This window comes from Panthera uncia, chromosome B4, assembly GCF_023721935.1.
Source record: "Panthera uncia isolate 11264 chromosome B4, Puncia_PCG_1.0, whole genome shotgun sequence".
Lineage (NCBI taxonomy): Eukaryota > Metazoa > Chordata > Mammalia > Carnivora > Felidae > Panthera > Panthera uncia.
In genome coordinates this window covers 137,772,795-137,796,241 of record NC_064809.1, presented here as the reverse complement: position 1 = coordinate 137,796,241, position 23,447 = coordinate 137,772,795, and the positions used below count along the sequence as shown (strand labels likewise).

General features: G+C 49.9%; 1 protein-coding gene across 8 annotated transcripts in view; it reads left to right on the top strand.

The window, feature by feature from the left end:
- The window catches only part of TTLL8 (tubulin tyrosine ligase like 8), a 66,539-nt gene that overhangs the window by 10,609 nt on the left and 32,483 nt on the right, over nucleotides 1-23,447 (top strand). For 6 of the 8 annotated variants that reach the window (XM_049626556.1, XM_049626555.1, XM_049626554.1 and 3 more), the window contains 7 exons: nucleotides 1,338-1,476; nucleotides 2,144-2,217; nucleotides 3,979-4,107; nucleotides 5,196-5,310; nucleotides 6,750-6,857; nucleotides 12,759-12,945; nucleotides 22,922-23,070. In XM_049626556.1, coding sequence (XP_049482513.1) covers nucleotides 1,338-1,476; nucleotides 2,144-2,217; nucleotides 3,979-4,107; nucleotides 5,196-5,310; nucleotides 6,750-6,857; nucleotides 12,759-12,945; nucleotides 22,922-23,070 — 901 coding nt within the window. Of the gene's footprint in view, nucleotides 1-1,337; nucleotides 1,477-2,140; nucleotides 2,218-3,978; nucleotides 4,108-5,195; nucleotides 5,311-6,749; nucleotides 6,858-12,758; nucleotides 12,946-22,921; nucleotides 23,071-23,447 lie in introns of those variants that run through there. The other 2 variants (XM_049626557.1, XM_049626561.1) reach the window with 2 other exon arrangements.

The following is a 23,447-nucleotide window of genomic DNA, read 5'->3' as shown; positions in this document are numbered from 1 at the left end:
GGACAGACTTTGGACAGATTTTCTGAGTGGAAGGAGGCTCGGAGAGGCCCTCTGACCTGCTGGGTCTGTCACGTGGGTGCTGGAACTTGAACTCACGGCTTCTAGTCCCAGGCACACGCTTTATCGTATGTGTTCCCGGGTGTGGACACATCCTAGGATGTGTTAGCTATCAGGGCTGTGTAACAAATCACTGTGAACTTAGCCGCTTAAACATTTGTTATCTCACAGCTTCTGTGGGGTCCTCTGCTTAGGGTCTCTCAAGGCTGAAATGAGGCATCAGCTGGGCCGGGGTCTCATCCGGAGTCTCAACTGGAGAAGGACCTACCTCCAGGCTCCCTGGGCTTGTTGGCAGGATTCATTCCCTTGTGGCCGTAGAACTGGCTTCTTCAGAGCTAGGATTGGGGCAAGGTCTCTCCTGCTTTGAATCTCCAACTTCAGGGAAGCCCTGGACCCCCTTTTAAGAGGTGCATCTGATTAGGTCAGGCCCACCCAGGATAGTCTGTCTTCTGGTCAATTCAGTCAGCTAATCAGGGACACCAGTGAGCTTGAGCCACTTGCCCTCTCTGCCTGCTCCCACAAACTCGCAAGGCCCTAAGCTCACTGCTGACTACGCACCTGTTCCCTGACTGCCCTGCAGCTGTCACCCTCTGTGACCCTAACGCAGGTGAATGTGTCCAGGCTGTGCCCTCAGCAGCATGAGACCCAGGGGCTCCAGCATGACCATTACTCTCCCATCCCCCAGCTGCGAAAGCCTAGGTACACTCCACCAGCTGCCAGCTGCCTGCCTGGTGCCCAGGCATCTGCGTTCATTCCCACAGTGACTGGAGGAGTCCCCAGCCGTCCTGGTGCTGGCACTCCTGTCCCTCAGGCCCTTCCTGGGTGGATGAACGACTCCTCCCCCTCATCCCTCCTTAAACCTCGGGCACCCATCCTCTCACCCCCAAGCATGAGGGACTGTTGCCTTCGTCGAGAAGAGAGAGTGTAGATCGCACCCCCTCCAGGTTCTGCCGCCCCAGGCCCACCTTCCAGACCCAGACCTGCCCTGAGCTGAGGCTACACCCCTGGTCCTGCTTGTGCTGCACCTCTGAGCCTTTGTGCGTGTGAGGCCCATGTGTGCAAGGCCCACGAAGTGGACACACACCACAGAGGAGGACCCAGCCCCATGCCCGTGTGTGTGCGTTCTGGGTGTTTCCGGGTGTTTCCTTGGAGCAGGACGTGAGTGTCATCCCACCTGCTGGTGCAGTCTATCTGTCCCTCCTGCTCTGAAGGCTCCTCTCAGAGAATTAGCTGCCTTGTCTTCCAATTCTTTCATTTAAAATATGCTCTTGCAATTTGAGGAAAAGAAGATTTTCTCCATCTACGGGCACTACCCAGTGATACGGGCCGCCCTCCGAAGAAAGGGCTGGGTGGAGAAGAAGTACCACTTTCTGCCCAAGGTCCTCCTGAATGTGGACGATGACGGTGTGGGGGTGACAGGTAGAGTATCGAAGGCGTCATGTCTCTCGGAGTAAGGCACGTGTGTGTCTGTCAGAGGACCAGATGAGTCACACTGCCCCGGAGATGCTGTTCTGGCCGCAGGGCCTGTGTCCTGGGCCTCCGCCCCATGTGTCCCCGTCACTCTCCTGGCCTGCCGTCCGCAGGTGACCACGCACTGCGCGTGTGCTCTCACGCCCTGGTCTGCTTGCTTCTCAGTGTCCCACTGCCCATGCCAGGCGTCGTCCTCCCGGGTCTGCCCAGTTGCCAGGCTCCTTCAGCACCCGCCCCCCCCGCCCTGCCCGGCCCTCCTCTGGCCTCTCCCCGGCTCGCCCTGCCCGAGGCCCCGCCTCCCGCTCCGCTCCGCAGACGGCAGGTGCACCCTCAGTCCCTGGGGTCTGCGCAGGCCCGCTCTGCACATCAAAGCCCAGCCCCCCTGCCCGCTCCCCGAGCCCCTCTGCGCCACGCACGACGCACACCCGAAGGCCGCCCCGCCCCACGCCGGTCCGTGACCCTGGCGCTGAGTCCCCGGTGGAGGGTTCGTGCGGCTGTCGCTCAGCTCAGACGGGCGGAAGTGGCCCGAGCCCCGGAAGGTTGCTGAGGAGTCGCGAGTGCGCTGTGGCCGCGGGGCCCTGCCGTGCTGACGACTCTCCGGGTGTCGTGTTTGCAGAACAGAAACGTGCGGAAGGCAGAGAAAACCAAGAAGCGGCTCCGGAGAAGACAGATGACATCCATGATGTGATGGTAGGTCCCCCCGCCTCCTCACACTGTCACCTTCCGGGTGTCCTGGGGACAGGCGACAAGGCCAGGCAGGCCAGGCTGCAGGACACATATTCGTGCGCTTGCTGGTGTGCATCCGTGCACGGGCTCATTGCGGGGGGGGGGGGGGGGGGCATGTGCGCGCGTTCTCCTGCGTGTCCGTATGCTCCTGCTCTCCCGTGTGTATGTGTGTACCTGTGTGCGTGCTCGTGTTTGTCTGTACATGCCCTTGTTCATGTGCTTGTGTGTGCCCCGTGCACGTGCTTGCGTGTGTCCATGTGTGCGCATGCGTGCAAGGAGACAAGCTGTGGCTACAACTCTGTGGAAGCCGTGGGAAAGGACTAGAGCAGGCAGGAGGGCACACAGGCCACTTGGTGAGGCCTTGATGGTGAGGACAGGGGTGCTCAGGCGGGAGGCGGAGTCAGGTGCAGAGCAGGGCCGGGCTTGTGGGGCCTCACCCAGGTCAACGAGCAAGGTCGGCGCTGAAGAAGCAGCGGCTCCTGGAGACAGCACTGGGAGACCGTGCACCTGCCGGGGTGGGGGGTGAGGGGGGGACGTTGCAAGTTGCCTGATGTGGGGGAGGGGAGAAACGTAAAACCCTGCCCAACAGCTCCACAAGGAAGACAGCTGATACCTCTGATGGTTGGAAGGAGGACCGGTCTTCTGGGTCCCCGGAAGACCCCTGAGGGCAGCCGGGAGGCCAGCCAGAGTGGGGCACTCCACGGACCTGGGGCGATCTAAGGTCTAGAACGTGTGCAGGGCTCACAGAGGAGCAGTGAACAGACACACGGGGAAGTGGGCCCAGCCCCGGATGCAGACACTAAGCTCCAGAGTTGACTCGGGGAACCCTGAGGAGGCGCCGTGTGGAGTCAGGGGGCTGAAGGTCCACACCCTGCTAAGACAGTCCGTCCCACATTTGAACAACAAATGGGACTTGCACCAGAAAGTGGCAACAAAAGCTAGCCGTCACTCTGGAGTAGGAGGGAAGGCCATGCGTCCAGCACTGGGATGGGTTTTAGGAACTGATGCTGCTGGCCAGCTCCCGGCTCCCTCTGGGCGCTCGTGTTGGCATTGGGGTGGGGGGAGCCCGGTCCTGCCCTCACATGGGGTCCAGGTAGGCCAGGCTGCGTTGCAGAACATTAGGTGTGCCCTCAAATGCTGGTCTGCTCGGAATGACCCTGAAGGGTCTTGAGGGTGTCAGAATTTTGGACAATGTTTTCCTTTCCTTGTATCTCGTTGGTGAGATATTTTGACCAAACAGGTGCTTCTACTTGTGAACAAAAGCATAGCCGCCAAGGCCACCCTGGGTCTAGCTCAGTGGCCCTGCCTCTTGCTCGGCAGGAGTGGGGAGGAGGGGGGGAGGCCGTCTCCCATGGTCACCCAGGCCACGAAGCAGAGAGTTCACCCCGTGCCCACGTGTGGCATGTCCCCAAACCTCACGTGGGCATCCACGGGCAGGCAGCTCACACCTCACTCAGCCGCACACTTTTGGTGCCCCTGCAGCTGCCAGCCAGAGCCCCGCACTTGTTTCTTGAGAGCAGGGCCCCTGTGTGCTGGTTGCTCCCAGCACAGCACATAGTAGGCCCTCAGGGAACAGGTGTCTCTAGCTTTCCAGACGAGAATCACAGAATACACACTTTAAGTGTCATTTAAAATCTGATTTCCTTCACTCTTACTGACACCCCAACACCCGAAGATATGAACCTTGGATGTTGGGTTTTGATGAGGGTTTTTTTTTCTTGCCAGTCCAGGTTGGTCAAAAACGAAATGCCGTACTTCCTCTGGACCATCAAAAGGGATGTCGTTGACTATCACAGCTTGAGCTGTGACCAGATGCTGAATCACTATGGGAAGACGGCTTCCTTCACCACCAAGGTGAGTGGGAGGGCTGGCGGGACAGGAGCCCCAGGCACCAGGGCCCTGAGGCTGGGAGGACGACACGTGGACTGGTCACCTCCGGGCTCCTCCCTGGGACCGCTGCCTGGTCAGAGGCCACACCATGCAGTCTCGGTGTCCAGAGTCCCTCAGCACCTCAGCAGCCCCACTGCTGCTCCCAGGGCCCCAAGTGCCCTTTGGCCTGTGACTGTCCTCTGGGCACGCAGGCCAAACCCCAGGCAGGGCGGTGGGGGTTACCGGCACAGCCCCACCTGGGCTTTGCACCCCGGAGGGGCTCTGGGTCTGAGGGAGAGCCAGGCCACCGCCCCTGCCCTGGGGCTTCCGGCCCCTCCTGTCACCCCCTTTCAGTCCCACAGCCTCCTCCCTGCTACTTCAGGGGCCTGAGGTCCACCCAGGGTGGACAGGCCTGCATGTATCCTCTCGGGAGAGGCTGGGTAGAGGGGCTTCCTGGCAACAGGGATAACCCGGAGGCTCAGGGATGAGGCTGACACTGCCACCAGTGCTCCCCGTGGGGGTCTGGCCCCTACACACCCTCGCCAGGCCTCCTGGTGACCTCCTCTGGGGTGTGGGCCGTGCCCGCAGGTGGCACAGTCAGGCCAGAAACCCCACAAAGACCCCCTGGCAGAGTAGCCACCAGCGTGCCCAGCAGCCAGTGGGCGCTGCATTTCCCGGCCCCTTGGCACTCTTTTCCAAGTGGGGCAATGAGCCGGACCGTGGGGTGCAAAACTGCCAAGCCTGTGTAACAGCCAGTGTTACCTTTGTGGGGCAGCCGTGAGTGTGCCCATGAGCGAGCCCACTCCCTCCTTCCTGGGGCCTGGGCCCAGCACCATCTAGGCACCTGGGAGGGGAGCACAGGACCTACCACCCCTGTCTCCTCCTGGCCTGCACGTCGGCCAGCACAACCAGCTGACCGGGGGGCAGGAGGGACTGGGAGGCCGGGGGGGGGGGGGCACCCCCGCCTCCCGAGAGCCCCTTGGAGCTGGTGCTGCCGGCCGGTGGGCGTTCAGGCTGGTCTGAGTGGACCAGCACACGGCCCGTGGGGGCCTGACGTGCCGCTGTCTCTGGAGATCGGGCTGTGTGTGAACATGAGGAACCTACCGTGGTACGTCCAGGCCGACCCTGACTCCTTCTTCCCACGTTGCTACGGCCTCTGCACCGAGAACGAGAAGCAAGAATTCCTGGGTGAGTCCGTGGCTGGAGGCGAGGCCACCGGGCGTCAGGCGGCCAGGGCCCCTCTGTGGCCCACTTTCTCGCTGAGGTGGCTGCGGAAGCCTTTGGAAGGGAGGGGGGGCTGGGCCGCAGCTGCAGGGCTGGACCGGTCCCGTCCCAAGGCCCGGGGGCTCAGCTCCGTCTCACGTGGTGAGGGCCGGTCCAGACGTTTCCATGGGCCGCAGCTGCAGGATGGGAGCAGGAGGCTGACGGGGGCTGTGGAGCCGAGCGTCAGCAGCTTGGTTCTGACTGGGCTTCTGGGAGAGGCTGGCGTGGGGCTGGTCCTGTGGGTGACAGGCTCTGGCCTGGGGACAGAGGGAGGACTCTTGGATTGACCCGCCAAGGAGGAGAGAGAAGGGGAAGGTCAGGGCAGGTGAGCACTGCCCTTTTGGGGGTAACTTGTGTTTCCTGAGCACGGGCCTGGGGCCATGGAGATACGGCATTGCCCTGCCGTGTGATCTGACCCCACCCTGGAGCTCCCAGGAGCAGATGGCTACAGGCAGGACAAGGTGGGGTCTGTGCGGGCTGGAGGTGAGAGGTGCAGGGGAGGAGAGGGTGGTGAGCAGGGGCCTCTCAGAGAGACCCAGAGGGCAGGAGCTCGGAGGGGACCGGGCCGCAGCGGGCAGTGTGCCTGAGTGTGACGGGCAGAGGGGCTACGGGTCAGCAGGCGAGCTCAGGGTCTTCGTTCCGGTGGACAGAGGAGGCTCAGGAGAGAAGCTCTGAGGTCCTGGGGAAGCTGGGGAAGGGAGCTCAGGTTCCGGATGTTGCCCATGTGGCAGCAGCTGCCGGGTGGGCGGGTGGGGTTGGGGTGGGGGGCAGCTTCCTCTGCAATGAGGAAGGGCAAGTTTTGGTGAGAAGGTGTGGGAGTCTCTTGCGGACCTCCCCGAGGGCACGGGTGGGAGGTGAGTATGGGCTGGCTCACGGGGGTGCCGGCTGCCTCTCCGGGCACGAGCCAGCGCTCCGAGCCAGGCCAGCCCCCAGCTCTGCATCCCCAGAGCTGTCCTCTGTGCCCAGCCCCTCGGTCCATGCACGCCAGGAGCTGTGGGAGCCAGCATGTCCAGGGAGGTGCGGACGGGCTCCTGGGGTGGGCAGGGTCCTGGTGTGTCTGCGGGGGTCTTCTGTCCTCTGTGCGGGGCTGAGGGCACAGGAGCAGGGGGAGGTGGTGAGGGCGTCCATGCACTGTGGCCCCAGGGGGGTGGGGCGAGCAGGAGAGAGGCAGGGAGGGGGTGCGCGGGTTCTGCTTCTGGGCCTGTTGACAGGGCCCACGAGGGGCCGGGGTAGAGGGAACGGCCCCCTCGAAGGCAGCGAGGGGGAGGTGAGGCCTGTGGGGCGCCTGGGCCGAGGACAGCTGGTGCTGGCCGAGGTCCCTGGTCCCCGGCCGGAGAGGGGGCGAGGCCTGGGTGTCCTTTCAGACGACTTCCGGCGGACGGTGGCCTCCAGCATCCTCAAGTGGGTGGTCAGGCACCACAAGTGCGGCAGCAGCGGGGAGGCCGGCGACCGCGGCCCCGGCAGCAAGAAAGGTGTGTGGGGCCCGAGGCTGCACCGTGCGGGGAGAACAGTGCAGGAGGGGCAGCGGGCCGTGCGTCCAGGCGTCCTCCCTCCCTGCAGAAGAGGGAGACGGGGGTGGCTTTCCCACGTGGTGCAGAGCCACCGTGGCGTTAGGCCTACGAAACCCAAAGAAGTTGTTGTTGTTGATTTTGATAAAGCAGCTTTCGGTTCGCAGCGCACTTGCGCAGAAGGTGGAGGGATTTCCCATGGGCCCCCAGAGCCCCCTCCGCCGTCAGCATCCCCACCGGCTGGTGCCTTTGCTGTGACGGATGCCCCCGTGTGGACACGTCGTTCTCACGGCGTTTGTAGCGAGCTGCGGTCTTGCACGCGGGGTGGGTTGGGACAGCTGCGTCAGGGCGCGGGCCGCCGTCACGTACCAGACACAGTGCTTCCGGTGCCCTGACGTCCCCGCCTGGGGACGGGTCCCTGGCCCCGCCCCTGGCCACCACTGGTCCTTTCGCTGTCGCGGTCATTCCGCCTTTTGCAGATGTCCTATGGCTGAAAGCATACATATGTAGCCTTCCTTTTCTTTTCCTTTTTAAGTTTATTTACTTATTTTGAGAGAGACAGAGAGAGAGGGGGCTCCCACATGAGCAGGGGAGGAGGAGGAGGAGAGGGAGAGTGGGGGAGGGCAGACGGAGAGGGAGAGAGAATCCCAAGCGGGCTCCACGCTGTCAGCACAGAGCCCGCCGTGGGGCTCGAACGCTCAAACCGTGAGATCATGACCCGAGCTGAAATCCAGAGCTGGACGCTTAACGACTGAGCCCCCCGGGCGCCCCCAGACATGGCCTTTTCTGGCCTCTTTCACTCAGTGATGTGCAGCTAAGGTCCCTCCAACTGCATCATGGCTTGGTAGCTCATTTCCTTTTAGTGCCACATCACACTCCATTGTGTGGATGGCCCACCGTGTGGCTGACTTCTCCATCACCTACTGAAGGGCATGTTGGCTGCTTCCAAGTTTGGGCAGTTATGATCTGGGTGCAGGTTTTTGTACAACCGTAAGTTTTCAACTCGTTTGGCTAAATACCACAGAGCCTGATCGCTGGACACGATGGTAAGAGTGTGCTTTGGGGCGCCTGGGTGGCTCAGTCGGTGAAGCGTCCGACTTCGGCTCAGGTCATGATCTCGCGGTCCGTGGGTTCGAGCCCTGCGTCGGGCTCTGTGCTGACAGCTCGAAACCTAGAGCTACTTCGGATTCTGTGTCTCCCTCTCTCTCTGACCCTCCCCCGTTCATGCTCTCTCTCTCTGTCTCAAAAACAAATAAACGTTAAAAAAAAAATTAAAAAAAAAGAAAAAAGAGTGTGCTTAGTTTGGGAAGACGCCACCAAGCTGTCCTCCACAGTGGCCACACCATTTTGCACCCCACCAGCAATGAGTGCTTCGCGTCCTCCCAGCGCGCGTGGCGTCCGTGGTCCGGATTTGGGCCGTTGTGGCAGGTGTGTAGTGTCTCTTGTTGTTTTCACGTAAAGTTCCCCAATGACACGTGGCATTGAGCATCTTGTTTTGCTTTTTAAAATACACTATTTTTATTTATTTACTTATTCATTTGTTTACTTATTTATTTATATGTTTTTAGAGAGAGAGTGTATGAATTGGGGAGAGGGACAGAGGGAGAGAGAGAGAGAGAGAGAGAGAATTTTTTTTTTAAGTTTTTTATTTCTTAGAGAAAGGAAAGATGGGCAGAGGGAGAGAGAGAGAATCTTAAGCAGGCTCCATGCTCCGTGTGGAGCCTGATGTGGGGCTCTAGCCCATGACCCTGGGATCATGACCTGAGCTGAAATCAAGAGTCAGACTCTCAACCGACTGAGCCACCCAGGCGCCCTGTGTATCTTTTAATATACTTCTTTGCCATCTGTAAATATAGTCTTTGATGAGAAATCTGTTCAGCTTCCCTACCATTTGAAAATGTTTATGGTTGAGGTTTAAGAGGGGTTTTGTGTGTGTGATGCGTGTGGTGTGTGTGTGTGTGTGTGTGTGTGTATTTCGGATAACAGCCCTTTACCAGGTGTGTCTTTTGCAAATATTTTCTCCAAGTCCATGACTTATCTTCTCATCCTCCTGACAGTATTGAGTCCAGCTTATCAATATTTCTTTCATAGACTGTGCCTTTGGGAATGTGTCTAAAAACTTATCGCTGCACCCAGGTTCATCTTGGTGGTTTCCCATGCTGTCTTCTAGGAGTTCTGTACTTTCGTGTTTCACACTTGGGTGTATGATCCATTTTGAGTTAATTTCTATGAAGGGTGTAAAGTCTATCTAAATTCTTTTTTGTGTGCATTTTTTTGCACCTGTTTCAGCATGATTTGTTGAAAAGACCACTTTTTTTCTGTTGTATAGCCTTTGCGCCTTTGTCATGGATCAGTTGACCATATTTTTGTGGGTCTATTTCTGGGCTCTTTATTCAGGTCCAGGGATCTATTTGTCAGTTATTTCACCAGTACCACACTATCTCGATTACATAGACTTGTGGTAAGACTTGAAGTTGAATAGTATCAATTCTCCAATTTATCCTTCTCCTTCAATATTGTGTTGGCTATTCTGTATCCTTTGCCTCTCCATGTAAATTTTAGAATCAACTTGTCAATATCCATAAGATGCCTTGTGGGATTTTGATTGGGATTGCATTGAATTTATAGGCTGAGTAGGGAAGAACTGACATCTTTTTTTTTTTATTTATTTTGAGAGAGACAAAGACAGTACAAGGGGAGGAGGGGCAGAGAGAGGGGAGAGAGAGAGAATGCCAAGCAGGCTTTATGCTGTCAGCATGGAGCCCGACGTGGGGTCTGATCCCACAAACTGTGAGATTATGACCTGAACTGAAATCAAAAGTCTGATGCTCGACTAACCAAGCCACCCAGGCACCCCAAGAACTGACATCTTGACAATAAATCTTTCCTATTCGTGAACATGGGATATCTCACTATTAATTTCATTCTTCTTTGATTTCATTTATCAGAGTTTTGTAGTTTTCCTCATATAGATCTTGAACGTATTTTGTTAGATTTATTTATTTATATATATATTTTAGTTTTTGGGTGCTAATGTAAATGGTGTTGTGTTTTTAATTTCAAATTCCAATAATTCATTTCTGGTGTGTGGGAAAGTGATTAATCACTTATTAGTTCTAGGAGTTTTTTGTCAATTCTTTCAGATTTTCTACATAGATAATCATGTTATCTATGAATAAAGACAGTTTTATTTCCTGCTCAATTTGTGTGCCTCTTATTTTCTTGTCTCATTGCATTAGCTAGGATTTCCAGTATGATGTTGGAAAAACAGTGGTGAGAGGGAGGAGGTCCCTGCCTTGCACTTGATTTTAGAGTGTAAATTTCTCATATCTCACCATTAAGTATAATGTTAGCTATAGGGGGTTTTTGTATATATTCTTTATCAAGTTGAGGAAGTTCCTCTCTATTCCTAGCTTGCTGAGAGCTTCTATCGTGAATGTGAGTTGAATTTTGTCAAATGTTTTTCTGTATCGATACGATCACGTAATTTTTCTTCTTTAGCCTTTTGATGTGTAATAGATTACATTAATTGATTTTCAAATGTTGAACCAGTTTTGCATACTTAAGATAAATCTTATTTGATTATCAAATAAGATTTGATTATGGTGTATAATTCTTTTTATACATTGTGGATTTGACTTGCTAATATTTTAGTGAGGATTTCTGTATTATTATTCATGAGAGATTTTAGTCTTTAGTTTTCTTTTCTCATGTCTTTCTCTGGTTTTGGTGATAGGGTAATGCTGGCTTCATAGAACAAGGAAGGAAGTATTCCCTGTTTCTATCTACTGAGATTGTGGAAAATTGCTATAATTTCTTCTTTAAATGGTAGAATTCAGCAGTGAACCCATTTGGACCTGGTGCTTTCTGTTTTAGAAGGTTATTAATTGCTGATTCAGTTTATTTAATAGATATAGGTCTCTTCAGATCATCTATTTCTTTTTGTGTGAATTTTGACAGGTCGTGTCTTTCAATAAATTGGTCCATTTCATCTAGATTATCAAATTTGTGTGCAGAGAGTTCATCGTATTTCTTTACTATCTTTTCAATGTCCATGAGATCTATAATGATGTCTTCTCTTTTTTAAAAAAATGTACTTATTTTGAGGGAGAGAGACAGAGAGCGAGCAGGGGAGGAGCAGAGAGATGGGGAGACACAGAATCTGAAGCAGGCTCCTCACCTTCAGTGCAGAGCCTGATGAGGGGATCTATCCCATGAGCATGGGATCATGACCTGAGCCGAAATCGAGTCTGACGCTTAAGTGACTGAGCCACCCAGGCACCCCAAGAATAATAAAAATATTCTTATTAAAAATAAGAATAAGAAAAATAAAATATCAAGAATAAGAAAAGTAAAAGTTTGTACTTTACCTTCATTCATTCCTTTCCTAACACTCTTCCTTTCTTGTGGAACCGACCTATGTTATTTTCCTTCTCTTTGAAAAACTTGACATTTCTTGGCAGGTCTACTGGCAAAAAAATTTCCTCAATTTTTTTAAAAAATTTTGTCTGAAAGAGTGTTCTATAATCTCATGATTAGGTCTCAGTCTTTAGTGAACCTGTGCCCCCGGACTATGAACGTCACTGTGCTTCTCAGTTTTTACCCCCTTTGGCGGGACAGAGGGCTAGCAGGGGCTGGAGTTGGGTCTTTGCCTTCTCCCAGCAGGTCAGGCTCTGGGCAACTCTTTCTCCTGAGGGCGGGCCTCCTGAAGAACAGAATGCTCTGGCAATTTGCAAGATGGTCCCTTTTCCCTTTCCTTGCCAGAAGCAGGAGGGGATTTTTCTCCCATACTCACTGTGAAAACCAGGTCAAGTTGCCAGAGGTAAGACTGACGAAAGCATGGGGGCCCCCTGAGCCAGACTGTCCTGGAACTTTTAACCCTCAGATCTGTCCACAGGGAGCCTTCATCAATTACAGTTCAGGTTTCCTGTCCGGGTGTTGGCGTCTGGGGGGTTCTGACCTGGTGAGGTGCGGTTCGCTGTATCCACCTGACTGTCTCTGCAAATTTCGGGGACGATGGTTTGTCCGGCGACCTCAGCTCTGAAGCAGCGAAGAAGAGTTGTTGATTCTTTTTACCTGTTGTCAGGCCAGGTTGACAACTTCCAGGTCCCTTGTGTGCCTGATCAGAACACAGAAGTGCAGTTTTCCCCTTGAAAATGCTTATTTTTATGTTCTGTGAATTTCACCACAATACAGGTTAAAAACGCACATTGTAATGTCTACAACAGCCGTGTGAATGCAGCTCTTTCTCCCGGGCCCAGCACTGCCGGGGTCTGTGAGGCCTCCGCCCATGCAGGGCCTGACCCCCATGCCCACCCTGCCCCAGTTTGTGGAGTTGTTTTCATCCCAACAAGCCTCCTGGTCCCTGGGTTTACCTTTCTTCAGGCTCCTTCCCCATAAGTGCGCGCAGACAGATGCTGGCTCTGAGCTCCCTCTCCCTCAGTGGCTTGGGGGTGGGGGGGCCCAGGCCCGGGCTGCCTCGCGTGGGAGCTCGGCCTCTCGAGGGTCGCTTTCGCCTTGCAGGGGGAGCTCCCCATGCTTCCTGAGACCCAGGGGTCCAGCTTGACTCTGGGGTTCCAGGAGAGTGAGATGCTGGGTAAGAGTGGGTAAGCTCACAGTGGCTCGTGGGCGTCAGGCAGGACTGCTCACCAAGTACTTACCGGCCCACCAGCGTGGGCTCAGGAAAGCCGGGCTTTTGTAGCGAGTCAGGAAGTAGTGTCACGTTCGTGGGTGCTGAGTGTGGCCGGAGGGCAGAGCAGCGGGAAGGCCAGACGCAGGCGTGGTGCCCAGGTTGGCCGGGCTGGGGCGGCCTGTGTCCGGTGCCCCAGGTGGTCCCCCCTCCACGAGCCTGTGTTTGGGTTTCAGTTCCCGAGAATGCGGAATCCAAGCCCATGGGCCTCTCGGGGGAGCTCGTGGACACCGCATGCAAGGTGTGCCAGGCCTACCTGGGTCAGCTGGAGCACGAGGACATCGACATCTCCAAGGACGCCGCCCAGGACCTCACGGAGGACGAGTGGAAGGACCTGACGCAGCAATACTACTCCCTCGTTGAGTAAGACGCGCCCCGTGTCCCCCGTTCAGTAAGATGCGCTGGGCAGCAAGGCTCACCTACACGGGGGGGCGGGGGTGTCTGGGGGGGGCGGGGGCTTCAGGAGCTGTCCAGGGAAGTCCCGCCCTGGGACACCTGGAGCGCCTGTCCGGGGTTGGGGCTCCTGTCAGGGTGCTGGGGTACGCAGATCCCACCAAGTCCCTGTTGGCTCATAAAAGGATGACCCTCCCTTGGGGACTCCTTTGGGTAACGTCGCCTAAAGCATCTTCCACACGGTTCTTGTCTTTTACCTCATTTGAACCCCACGAGTGGGCTCTGGACAGAGCAGAACGCTTGCTCGGCCCAGCCCAGCTGACTCTCCACGGCCTTCAGGGCTCCCTGCCGCATGGGAATCCAGAGGCCGAGCTTGGCTCTCCTCCCCGTCTCCCGAAGGGAAGGCCGAGTCCTTCCCGGGGGGCGGGCGGAGACCCAGCACCCCCTGAACAGCGGCCAACAGAGGAGCTGGGGCAGAGGTGACCCAGGCGCCCCTGCAGCAGGAGCAGGACTGTGAGGAGGGTCTGCCCAGAGCCCCCCGCCCCCACCACCCCCAGGGACACTGTTGTTCTTTCCTTCCTTCTTTACTTCTTTTGGATCAGTCGAGTATCTTCTTTTCCTTTGGATCGAGTACAGCTGCGTGTGCTGCTGTCTGTCCAGCCGGATGTACTTCTGCACGTGTACCCACCCGGCGAGACCACCACCCAGCTCGGGATGAAAACCATTTGCAGCCCCCATCAGGCCCCCTAGGCACCTTCCCAGGCAGAGACCCCACAGAGGTCGCACCCGACTGCTACCGCCGTAACCAGTTTCGTTGCGGGATTTCACGGTCACGGACTCACGCAGGCTGTGCTCTCTGCTTTGTGACTTTCGCTTGACACGGAATCTGTGGGGTTCATCCACACTGTGCGCGCAGCCGGGTTTTCTGCTATCCACAGGGCACAGAACTTTCCCTCCTGACGTGGGTGAGCAGCTGGGTTACCCCCGGTGTTTGAACATTTTCCAGAGTGGTTCCACGTATCCAGATGCCAGCAGCATTGAGCGTGGGCTACGCTTCCTGCACGTGGCAGGCAGCCTTGTCACCACGAGTCTTTTCAGTTCTCTCTTCTTGTTCTTCGCTTGCACTCCTCTGACGACCGGGCGGTTGGATATCGCTTCAGATGCTTGTCAGTCATTTGAGTATCTTCTTTTGGGAGGTGCTTGTCCGCGTCTCTCGTGTATTTAAAAATCAGGTTGGTTGTGTCTTTTTAAATCGTATTAATTAAAAAATGTTTATTGATTATTTTCTTGTCGTTGTTAATGTTTGTATTATCACCATCACTTTCCTATTAGCTTGGCAGTCTTTTTAAAATGTTCTCTGTGTCCTTTTTAAAGTCCAGTATAGTTGGCATACAGTGTGATATTAGTTCAGGTGGGCAATCTGGTGACTCAACGCTTCTATCCGTCACCCAGCGCTCAGCCCAACAGGTGCACCCCTTAATCCTGATCACCTGTTTCTCCCATCCCCCGCCTCCTCTCCGGTGACCATCGGTGTCTTCTCTGTAGTTGAGTCTGTTTCTTGGTTTGTTTCCCTCATTTTTTCCCCTTTGCTCATTTGTTTTGTTTGTTGAGTGAAATCACGTGGTATTTGTCTTTTTCTGACTTATTTTGCTTAGCATTATACTCTCTAGCTCCATCCATGTTATCGCAAATGGCGAGATTTCATTCTTTTTCATCACTGAGTAGTATTCCACCGTGTATATGTATACATACAGCATCTTCTTTATCCACTCATCTGTCAACGAACACTTGGGCTGTTTCCATGATTTGGCTATTGTAGAAAATGCTGCAGTAAACATAGGGATGCACGTATCCTTTCGCATTAGTGTTTTTGTATTCCTTGGGTAAATACTCAGTAGTGCAATTACCATTTTTAACTTTCGGAGGAACCTCCACACTGTTTTCCAGAGTGGCTTCGCCAGGTTACGTTCCCGCCGGCAGTGCAAGGTGGTTCCCCTTTCTCCACATCCTCACCAACACCTGTTAACTTCTTGTAGCTATTCTGACAGGTGTGAGGTGGTATCCCATCATGGTTTTGGTTTGTATTTCCGCCATGATGAGTGATGTGGAGCATCTTTTCATGTGTCTGTTGGCCATCTGGGTGTCTTCTATGGGGAAATGTCTGTTCATGTCTTCTGCCCATTTTTAAATTGGATTATTTGTTTTTTTGGGTGTTGAGTTGTATAATTTCTTTATATATTTTGGATATGGATCCTTTATTGGATATGTCACTTGCAAATACCTTCTCCCATTCCAAAGGTTGCCTTTTAGTTTTTTTGGTGGTTTCCTTCACTGTGCAGGAGCTTTTTATTTGATGTGGTCCCAGTAGTTTATTTTTGCTTCCATTTTCCTGGCCTCAAGAGTGGTCGTCACATCTTTAAATGGACTTCTAAGAGTACTCTAAGCATTCCTCATTGAGTGCTTTGTTGGATATGTGCATTAAGAATACCCTTTCAGGGATTGTTGGGGGGTGGGAAGGAGGGGAGGGTGGGTGATGGGTATTGAGGAGGGCACCTTTTGGGATGAGCACTGGGTGTTGTATGGGAAACCAATTTGACAATAAATTTAATATTTAAAAAAATTAAAAAAAAACAAAATAAAATAAAGAATACTCTCCCAGGGTGCCTGGGTGTCTCAGTCAGTTGAGCATCTGACTTCGGCTCAGGTCATGATCTCACAGTTCATGGGTTCAAGCCCTGCGTCGGGCTCTGTGCTGACAGCTCAGTCTGGAGCCTGCTTTGGAGTCTGTGTCTCCTTCTGTCTCTGCCCCACCCCGACTCATGTTTTGTCTCTCTCTCTCTCTCTCTCTCAAAACTAAACATTAAGATAAATAAATAAAATAAAGATTGATTAACTATACTATATAAAAAAAGAATACCCCCTCTTAGTGTATGCCTTGTCTTTTTACCTCTCAATGATTTTTTTTTTTTTTTATGAAGCCCAGTGTTTTGAGTTTTTCTATTATGGTAGGGCTTTTAAGAGTCCTATTTAAGAAACCTTTACTTATCCAATGTCATGAAAATGTTCTCCTCTGAGTTCTTCTAGATGCTTTAGTGTTTTTTCTTTCACTTTTAGCCTTTTACGATTAATTAATCTTAAATTAAGTTTTGTGTATGGTAAGGGATAAAGATCAATGTTCTGTTTTCTATATACAGACATCCACCACTGATAAACAATAAACATGAGAGGCCATTAGCATAATTAAATGGACATGGGTTTCCGGGGCAGTAGGCCTGAATTCAAACCCTTGTTCTATTGAAGTGTGGCCTCGGGCCCATCACTTAGAAGAAGGAGAAACATGAGTTTTGTTGAAATTTGCTTTTGGCCCAGCATGTGATGTGTTTTAGCAAACCTCTCATGCAGACTTGAGGACTAGTAGTGTGTTCTGAAAAGTCAATTGAGTCAAGTTTCTAAAATCTGTATCTTCGCTGATAATGTTGCCTGCTTGTTCTCTGAGTTACTGAGAGAACAGAATTAAAATCTCCAAATACGTTTGATGTTCTTGCATTTCTGCTTTTAGCTGTGTGATTATTCACTACATCCAACTCAGGACTGTTTTGTCTTCCTGTGGTCGGACCTTTTCCTCGTTACAGAAGGAACAGTTGAAGATAATGGCTGAGAACTTTTCCAAATTGATAAAAGACCCCAACACACAGATTGAAAAACTCTGAAAACTCTAGGCAGAGGACATACAAAGAAAACCACATTGAGGCACCGTAAAGTCAGACTTCTAAAAAAAGAAAAAAGAAACAAAAGACATCTTAAAAGGCAGCTTGAGGGGATAAAATCAGTGTTTCAGAGCAGCGGTGGTAAGACTGAGGGCGACAGCTAATTTTCAACAGAAACCATGAACGCTCAAAGACGATGGAATATCATCTCCAGAGTGCTGGGGGGAGGGGCGGGGGTGGGGGAGTGGGGAGCTGCCGCTACAACTCTACACCAGCGGAAGGACCTTTGAAAATGAAGACAAACTAAAACCGGAGGGTTCTTCAGCAGCAGAACATGACTGTAACAAATATTAAAGGAATTTTGTCACCCTGAAAGAAATCATCTCAGAGAGAATCACATAATCGCAGAAAGGAATGGAAAGCCCCATGATTGTTGGTTTTTAAACGCTTATTTGTTTTGGAGAGACAGAGAGAGACAGAGCATGAGCAGAGGAGGGGCAGAGAGAGAGGGAGACACAGAATCCAAAGCAGCTCCAGGCTCCAAGCCATCAGCACAGAGCCCGACGCGGGGCTTGAACCCACGAACCGTCAGATCATGACCTGAGCCAAAGTCAGACACTCCCCGGGCTGAACCACCCAGGCACCCCCACTGACTAATTTTTTTTATGTTTAGTTACTTATTTTGAGAGACAGAGAGAGGGGGAGGGGCAGAGAGAGAGGGAGACACAGAATCGGAAGCAGGCTCCAGACTGCGAGCTGTCAGCACAGAGCCCGACGCGGGGCTCGAACTCACAAACCACGAGATCATGACCTGAGCCGAAGTCGGACGCTCAACAGACTGAGCCACCCGGGTGCCCCTCTTATTGGCCATTTGTAGGTCTTCTTTGGAGAAGTGTCTGTTCAAGCCCTTTGCCCATTTGTGAATCAGTTTGTTTAGTTGTTGAGTTCTCTGTTATGGACATACAGAGATGCATCTAATAGCCCCTATCAGATACATGACTTGCAAACACTTTCATTTCATGGGTTGCCTTTTTATTCTGTTGATCATATCTTTAATGCACACATTTAAAACTTTTCATGAGGTCCAATTTGTCTGTTTTTTCTCTCGTCGTCGCCTGTGCTTTGCTGTCATAGAAACTGCTGTCAAATGATGTCAGAGAAATCACTGTGAAATTCAATGTTTTGAAGATTTTGCCCTGCGTTTTTTTCTAAGACTTTCATAGTTTTTTTTTTTTTTCAACGTTTTTTATTTATTTTTGGGACAGAGAGAGACAGAGCATGAACGGGGGAGGGGCAGAGAGAGAGGGAGACACAGAATCAGAAACAGGCTCCAGGCTCCGAGCCATCAGCCCAGAGCCTGACGTGGGGCTCGAACTCACGGACCGCGAGATCGTGACCTGGCTGAAGTCGGACGCTTAACCGACTGCGCCACCCAGGCGCCCCTCATAGTTTTTTTTAATCTTACATTTAGGTCTTTGATCCATTTTGAATTAATTTTTTCATATGGTTTTAGGTAAGGGCCCAAATTCATTCTTTTGCACCTGGATATCCAGTTTTCCCAGCACCATCGTTAAAGAGTCTGTCCCTTCCCCATTGAATAGTCTTGGCTCCCCTGTCACTGGGCTCTCTGTTCTATTTCATTGGTCTTATGTCTGTCTTTATGCCAGTAACACACTATCTTGATTCCTGTAGCTTTGTAGTAAGTTTTGATATCAAAAAGTGTGTGTCACCCACATTTGCTCTTCTGTTTCAAGATTATTTTTGGCTATTTGGGTCCCTTGAGATTCTGTTTGAATTTTAGGATGGGTTTTTTTTTTTATTTCTGTGAAAAATACCACTGGTATTTTGATATTGTATGGAATTTGTAGATCATTTTGGAAACTGTTAACACCTTAAACAAAATTAAATCTTTTAATCCATAAACAGGGATGTGTTTCCATTTATTTCTGTCTTCTTTCAAGTCTTCCAGCAATTTTTTGTTTCCGTTGTGCCTTTCACTTCCTTGGTTGGTTCCTACACACTGTGTGTTATTCTTCTTGATGTGGTTATAAGTGGAATTGTTTACATAGTTTCCTTTTTTCCTTTCCAGATTATTCCTTGCTAGTGTAGAGATACACAGCTGATTGCGTTGTTGCTGTTGACGTTGTATCTTACTACTTTGCATTTCATTTATTAGCTGTAACAGGGTTTTTTTGTGGTGGACTTTTTAGGATTTTCTGCATATACAATCATATCATCTACAAACAGGTCATTTTACCTCTCCTTGTCCCGTTTGAATGCCATTTATTTCTTTTCCTTGCCTGACTGCTCTTGCTAACACTTCCATCAGTGTGTTGAATGTTGAAAGTAGGCATTCTTGCCCTATTCTCAGTCTTAAAGGAAAGCTTCCAGTCTGTCACCACTGAGGATAATGATTGCTGACGTTTTCATACACAGCCTTTATTACATTGAGGTAGTTTCCTTCTATTCCTAGTTTGTTGAGTGTTTTTATTAGGAAAGGTTGTTAAATTTTGTCAAATATTTTTTCTGCATCAACATGATCATGTAGGTTTTTTCCCTTCGCCTGTTTTTTAATTATTTTATTTTATTTTACTTTATTTTATTTTATTTTATTTTTAGAGAGAGAGTGTACAAGCAGGGTGGGGTAGAGGAGGAGAGAGAGCAAGAGAATCTTAAGCAGGCTCTACACTCAGCACAGAGCCCAGTGTGGGGCTCAGTCCCACAACCCTGGGATCATGACCTGAGCCGAATTCAAGAGTCAGGCGCTCAACCAATTAAGCCACTCAGGTGCCCCTCCCCTTCTCCTGTTAAGTTGATATATTAACTCAATCAGTTTTCACATGTCGAACCATCCTTACGTTCCAGGAATGAATCCCACTTGGTCGTGGTGTATAATCTTTTAATATGCTGCCGAGTTTGGTTTGCTAGCATTTTGTTAAAGTGTTTTTGCATCAGTGCTCATAAGGGGTATTGGTGTGTACTTTTCTTATAGTGTCTTTGTCTGGCTTTGGTATCAAGGCAGTGCTGGTGGCCTCCCTCATGGAATGATTTAGAAAGTGTTCCCTCCTCTTCAGTTTTTAGGGAAAATTTGAGAAGGGATGGTATGGGGCTTCTCTAAATGTTTGATAGAATTCACCAGCAAAGCCATCAGGTCCTGGGCTTTTCTTTGTTGGGAGATTTTTGATTACTGATTCAGTCCCCTTAGTAGTTACAAATCTATTCATGTTTTCTGTTTCTTCATGATTGAATCTTGGTAGGTTTTGTATTTCTTGGGGATTTGCCCATTTCATCTAGATTATTCCATTCGTTGGTGTACAACCCTTCATAGTACTCCCTTATAATCTTTTTTATTCCTGTAAAATCAGTAGTAATGTCCCCAATATCATTTTTTTATTTTGGCAGTTTGTGTATTCTTTCTTTTCTAAGTCCATCGAGCTAAAAGTTTGTCCATTTTGTTGATCTTTTCAAAGAGTCAACTTTTAGTCTAATTTTCTCTTTTTTCGTTAATTCTGCTCTAATCTTTATTGATTACTTCATTATGCTAGCTTTGGGTCTAGTTTCTTTGTCTAGTTTCTCTCTTCTAAAAAAATGTTTATTAATTTTGAGAGAGAGGGAGAGAGAGAACACTAGCTGTGGAGGGGCAGAGAGAGAGAGAGGGAGAAAGAGAGAGTCCCAAGCAGGCTCCACACTATCAGTGTAGAGCCCGATGCAGGGCTTCATCCCGTGAATCTTGACATCATGACCTGAGCTGAAATCAAAGAGTCAGATGCTTAACCAACTAAGCCACCCACGTGCCCCTCTAAGTATTTTCTAATTTCCTTGTGATTTGTACCCATTGGTTATTTAAGAATGTGTTAAGGAGCTCCTGGGTGCTCAGTTGGTTAAGTGTCCGACTTTGGCTCAAGTCATGATCTCATGATTTGTGAGATCAAGCCCCATGTCGGGCTGTCTGCTGTCAGAGCTCCTCTGTGCACCTCTCTCTCTGCCCCTTCCCTGCTCATGCATGCCTGTGCACTCTCTCTCACTCTCACAAAAATAAACATTAAAAAAAAAGGAATCTGTGAATTTCCACAATTTTTTTTCTCCTCTTGTTTAGGTTTTTTAACATGGATGTCAACAATGTTTTGTGGTTTTCAAATTGTGCATTTCTTTTGTTAAATGCATGCCTATGTATTTTATTCTTTTTGATACTCTTATGAATGGAACTGTTTTCTTAATTTTGTTCTAGAATTTTTTTATTGGCAGAATATAAAAATACAATCGATTTTTTATATTGGTCTTGTAACTATGACTTTGCTGAACCCATTTATTATTTCTAGTAGTTTGTACTGTGTGTGTGTGTGTGTGTGTGTGTGTGTGTGTGTGTATTCCTTAGGATTTCCTACATATGGGAAGGATATGTCATCTGTGAATAAAAGCAGTTTTATTTCTTTATATCCAACTTAAGTTCCAGGAACTCAAAATGGGTTTAACGAAGTTCCGGTTTCTGCTACAATATGAATGAATCTTGAGGACATTATAAGTGAAATAAGCCAGTCAAAAAATACAAATATGGTGTGATTTCACTTGTTTGAAGTAGTTAGAGAAGCCAGAATCATAGAGACAGAAGGTAGATGGTGGTTACTGGGGTCTCGGGGAGGGAGACTGGGAGTGAGTATTTAATGGGGACACAGTTTCAGTTTGGGAAGACAGAAGACTCCTGGAGACGCATGGGGGTGATGATTGCGCAACAACATACATATTCTTAATACTATTGAACTGTACCCTTAAAATGGTTAAGATGGTAAATTTTATATGTATTTTTCCATAATGAAAAATTTTTGAAAAAAGTCAATTGGTAGATTTTATTACATTTACAGAAGAAGAAAACCATATAATAATTCCCATAGATGCAAAACATTGATGAAATTCAATACCTGTGAAATACCTTGTTTTTTTAACAAACTGGAAAAAGAAAGAAACTTCCTTAACTTGACAAGGTTATCTACAAAAATCCTGAAGTTAATATCTTTCATAATGAAATTGTTAGCACACTTAAATGAAAGTGTCCCTGGAAATCAGAATGAGATGTCCACTATCACGACTCCTCAGTATTGGCTGGTCTGTTTAGTTTAAATAATGTTTCTGTTTAGTACAGAAAAAAGAAATAAGAGGCTTAAGATCAGAAAGAAGCAAATACTGATGACCTGATTATGTGCATAGAAAAATTTAAAACTCACGCAGAAAGTTCATAATTATGTGAGTTTTGCCAAGTCAATATACAGAATTCCATTGCGTTTGTATGCATAAACAACAACCATGAAATGGGATTTTAAAATACAACCTACAATAACAGCAAATATCCAGAAAAAATATAATAAAATATATTGAAGACCCTAAACACATTATAAAATTAAACAGAGAAATTAATGTCCTAACAAGTGTGTGTGTGTGTGTGTGTGTGTGTGTGTGTGTGTGTATAAAACCATGTTTGCGAATTAGAAAACTCAGTGGTATAGAGATTGTTTTCTTCCCAAACTATAGATTTTCCAATCTGTGGATTCAGTGTAATCCTAGTCAAAATCTATGCAGGGATTTTCCTTGAGGGCTGAGGTAGAAGGAATTGACAAACTGATTCCGAAATTTATTTGGAAATACAAATGATTTAAGAAAAGCCAGAAAACCTTGATCAAGAAAAACAAAATTAGAGGACTTCTACCCATATTTCAAGACTTACTATAAATCTACAGTAATCACGACAGGGTGGCATCGGGCTGCCTGCACTAACAGACCAGTGTAACTGAACAGAGTCTGGAAGCAGATCCTCGTGCACATGGTCACTTAAGATCAAGGTGCCACCTGCAGATCCACAAGGAAGAGTCAGTCCTTCCACCAAATGGCACTGGAGCAATGAGCATCCTTACAAACAAAAAAAGTGTATCTTGAGTCCTGTCTCATAAATACGCAAAGATTAATTTGAGATGTATCATGTGATATGTGAAAGTTAAAAAAAAAAAACATTGGAGTATATTTTCATGACCACAAGGAAGCAAAGGTTTCTTAAATAGTTCACCAAGAGCACTAATCGTAATAGAGAAAGTTGATAAATTGCATTTTGTTGACACGAAAAATGCTGTTTATCAAGAAACACTGCAAAGAGAATGGACAGACATGTCACAAAGTGGAGGAATATGCTGACCACATGCATACGTGACAGAGGTCTCACGAACCTCACGGACTCTCTGGATCTTGCCTTGTAGCGGTGGTGCTTTCATCTCCAATTCGAGAAATCACTTTTCGCAGTGCCAGGCCCTGCTGAACAAAATCACGTCTGTGAACCCTCAGACGGAGATCGACGGGCTTCGGAACATCTGGATCATCAAGCCCGCAGCCAAGTCCCGCGGCCGAGGTGAGTGGAGGCTGGGGGCCGCGAGCGGCCAACTGCCGCCCCCAGAACACGGTGCGCCAGGTGCAGGTGTGCGGGTGAAGGTGCTCAGGGGTGCAGGTGCATGGTGCAGGTGTGCAGGTGCACAGGTGCTCAGGTACAAGTGTGCAGGTGCACAGATGCAGGTTCACGGGTGCAGGTGCTCAGGGCGCAGGTGCAGGTGCACAGGCCAAGTGTTCAGGTGCAGGTGCACAAGTGCACAGGTGCATGGTGCAGGTGTGCAGGTGCACAGGTGCTCAGGTACGAGCACGCAGGTGCGGGTGCTCAGGTGCACGGTGCAGGTGCACAGGGCAAGTGCTCAGGTGCAGGTGCGCAGGTGCGCAGGTGCTCAGGTGCAGGTG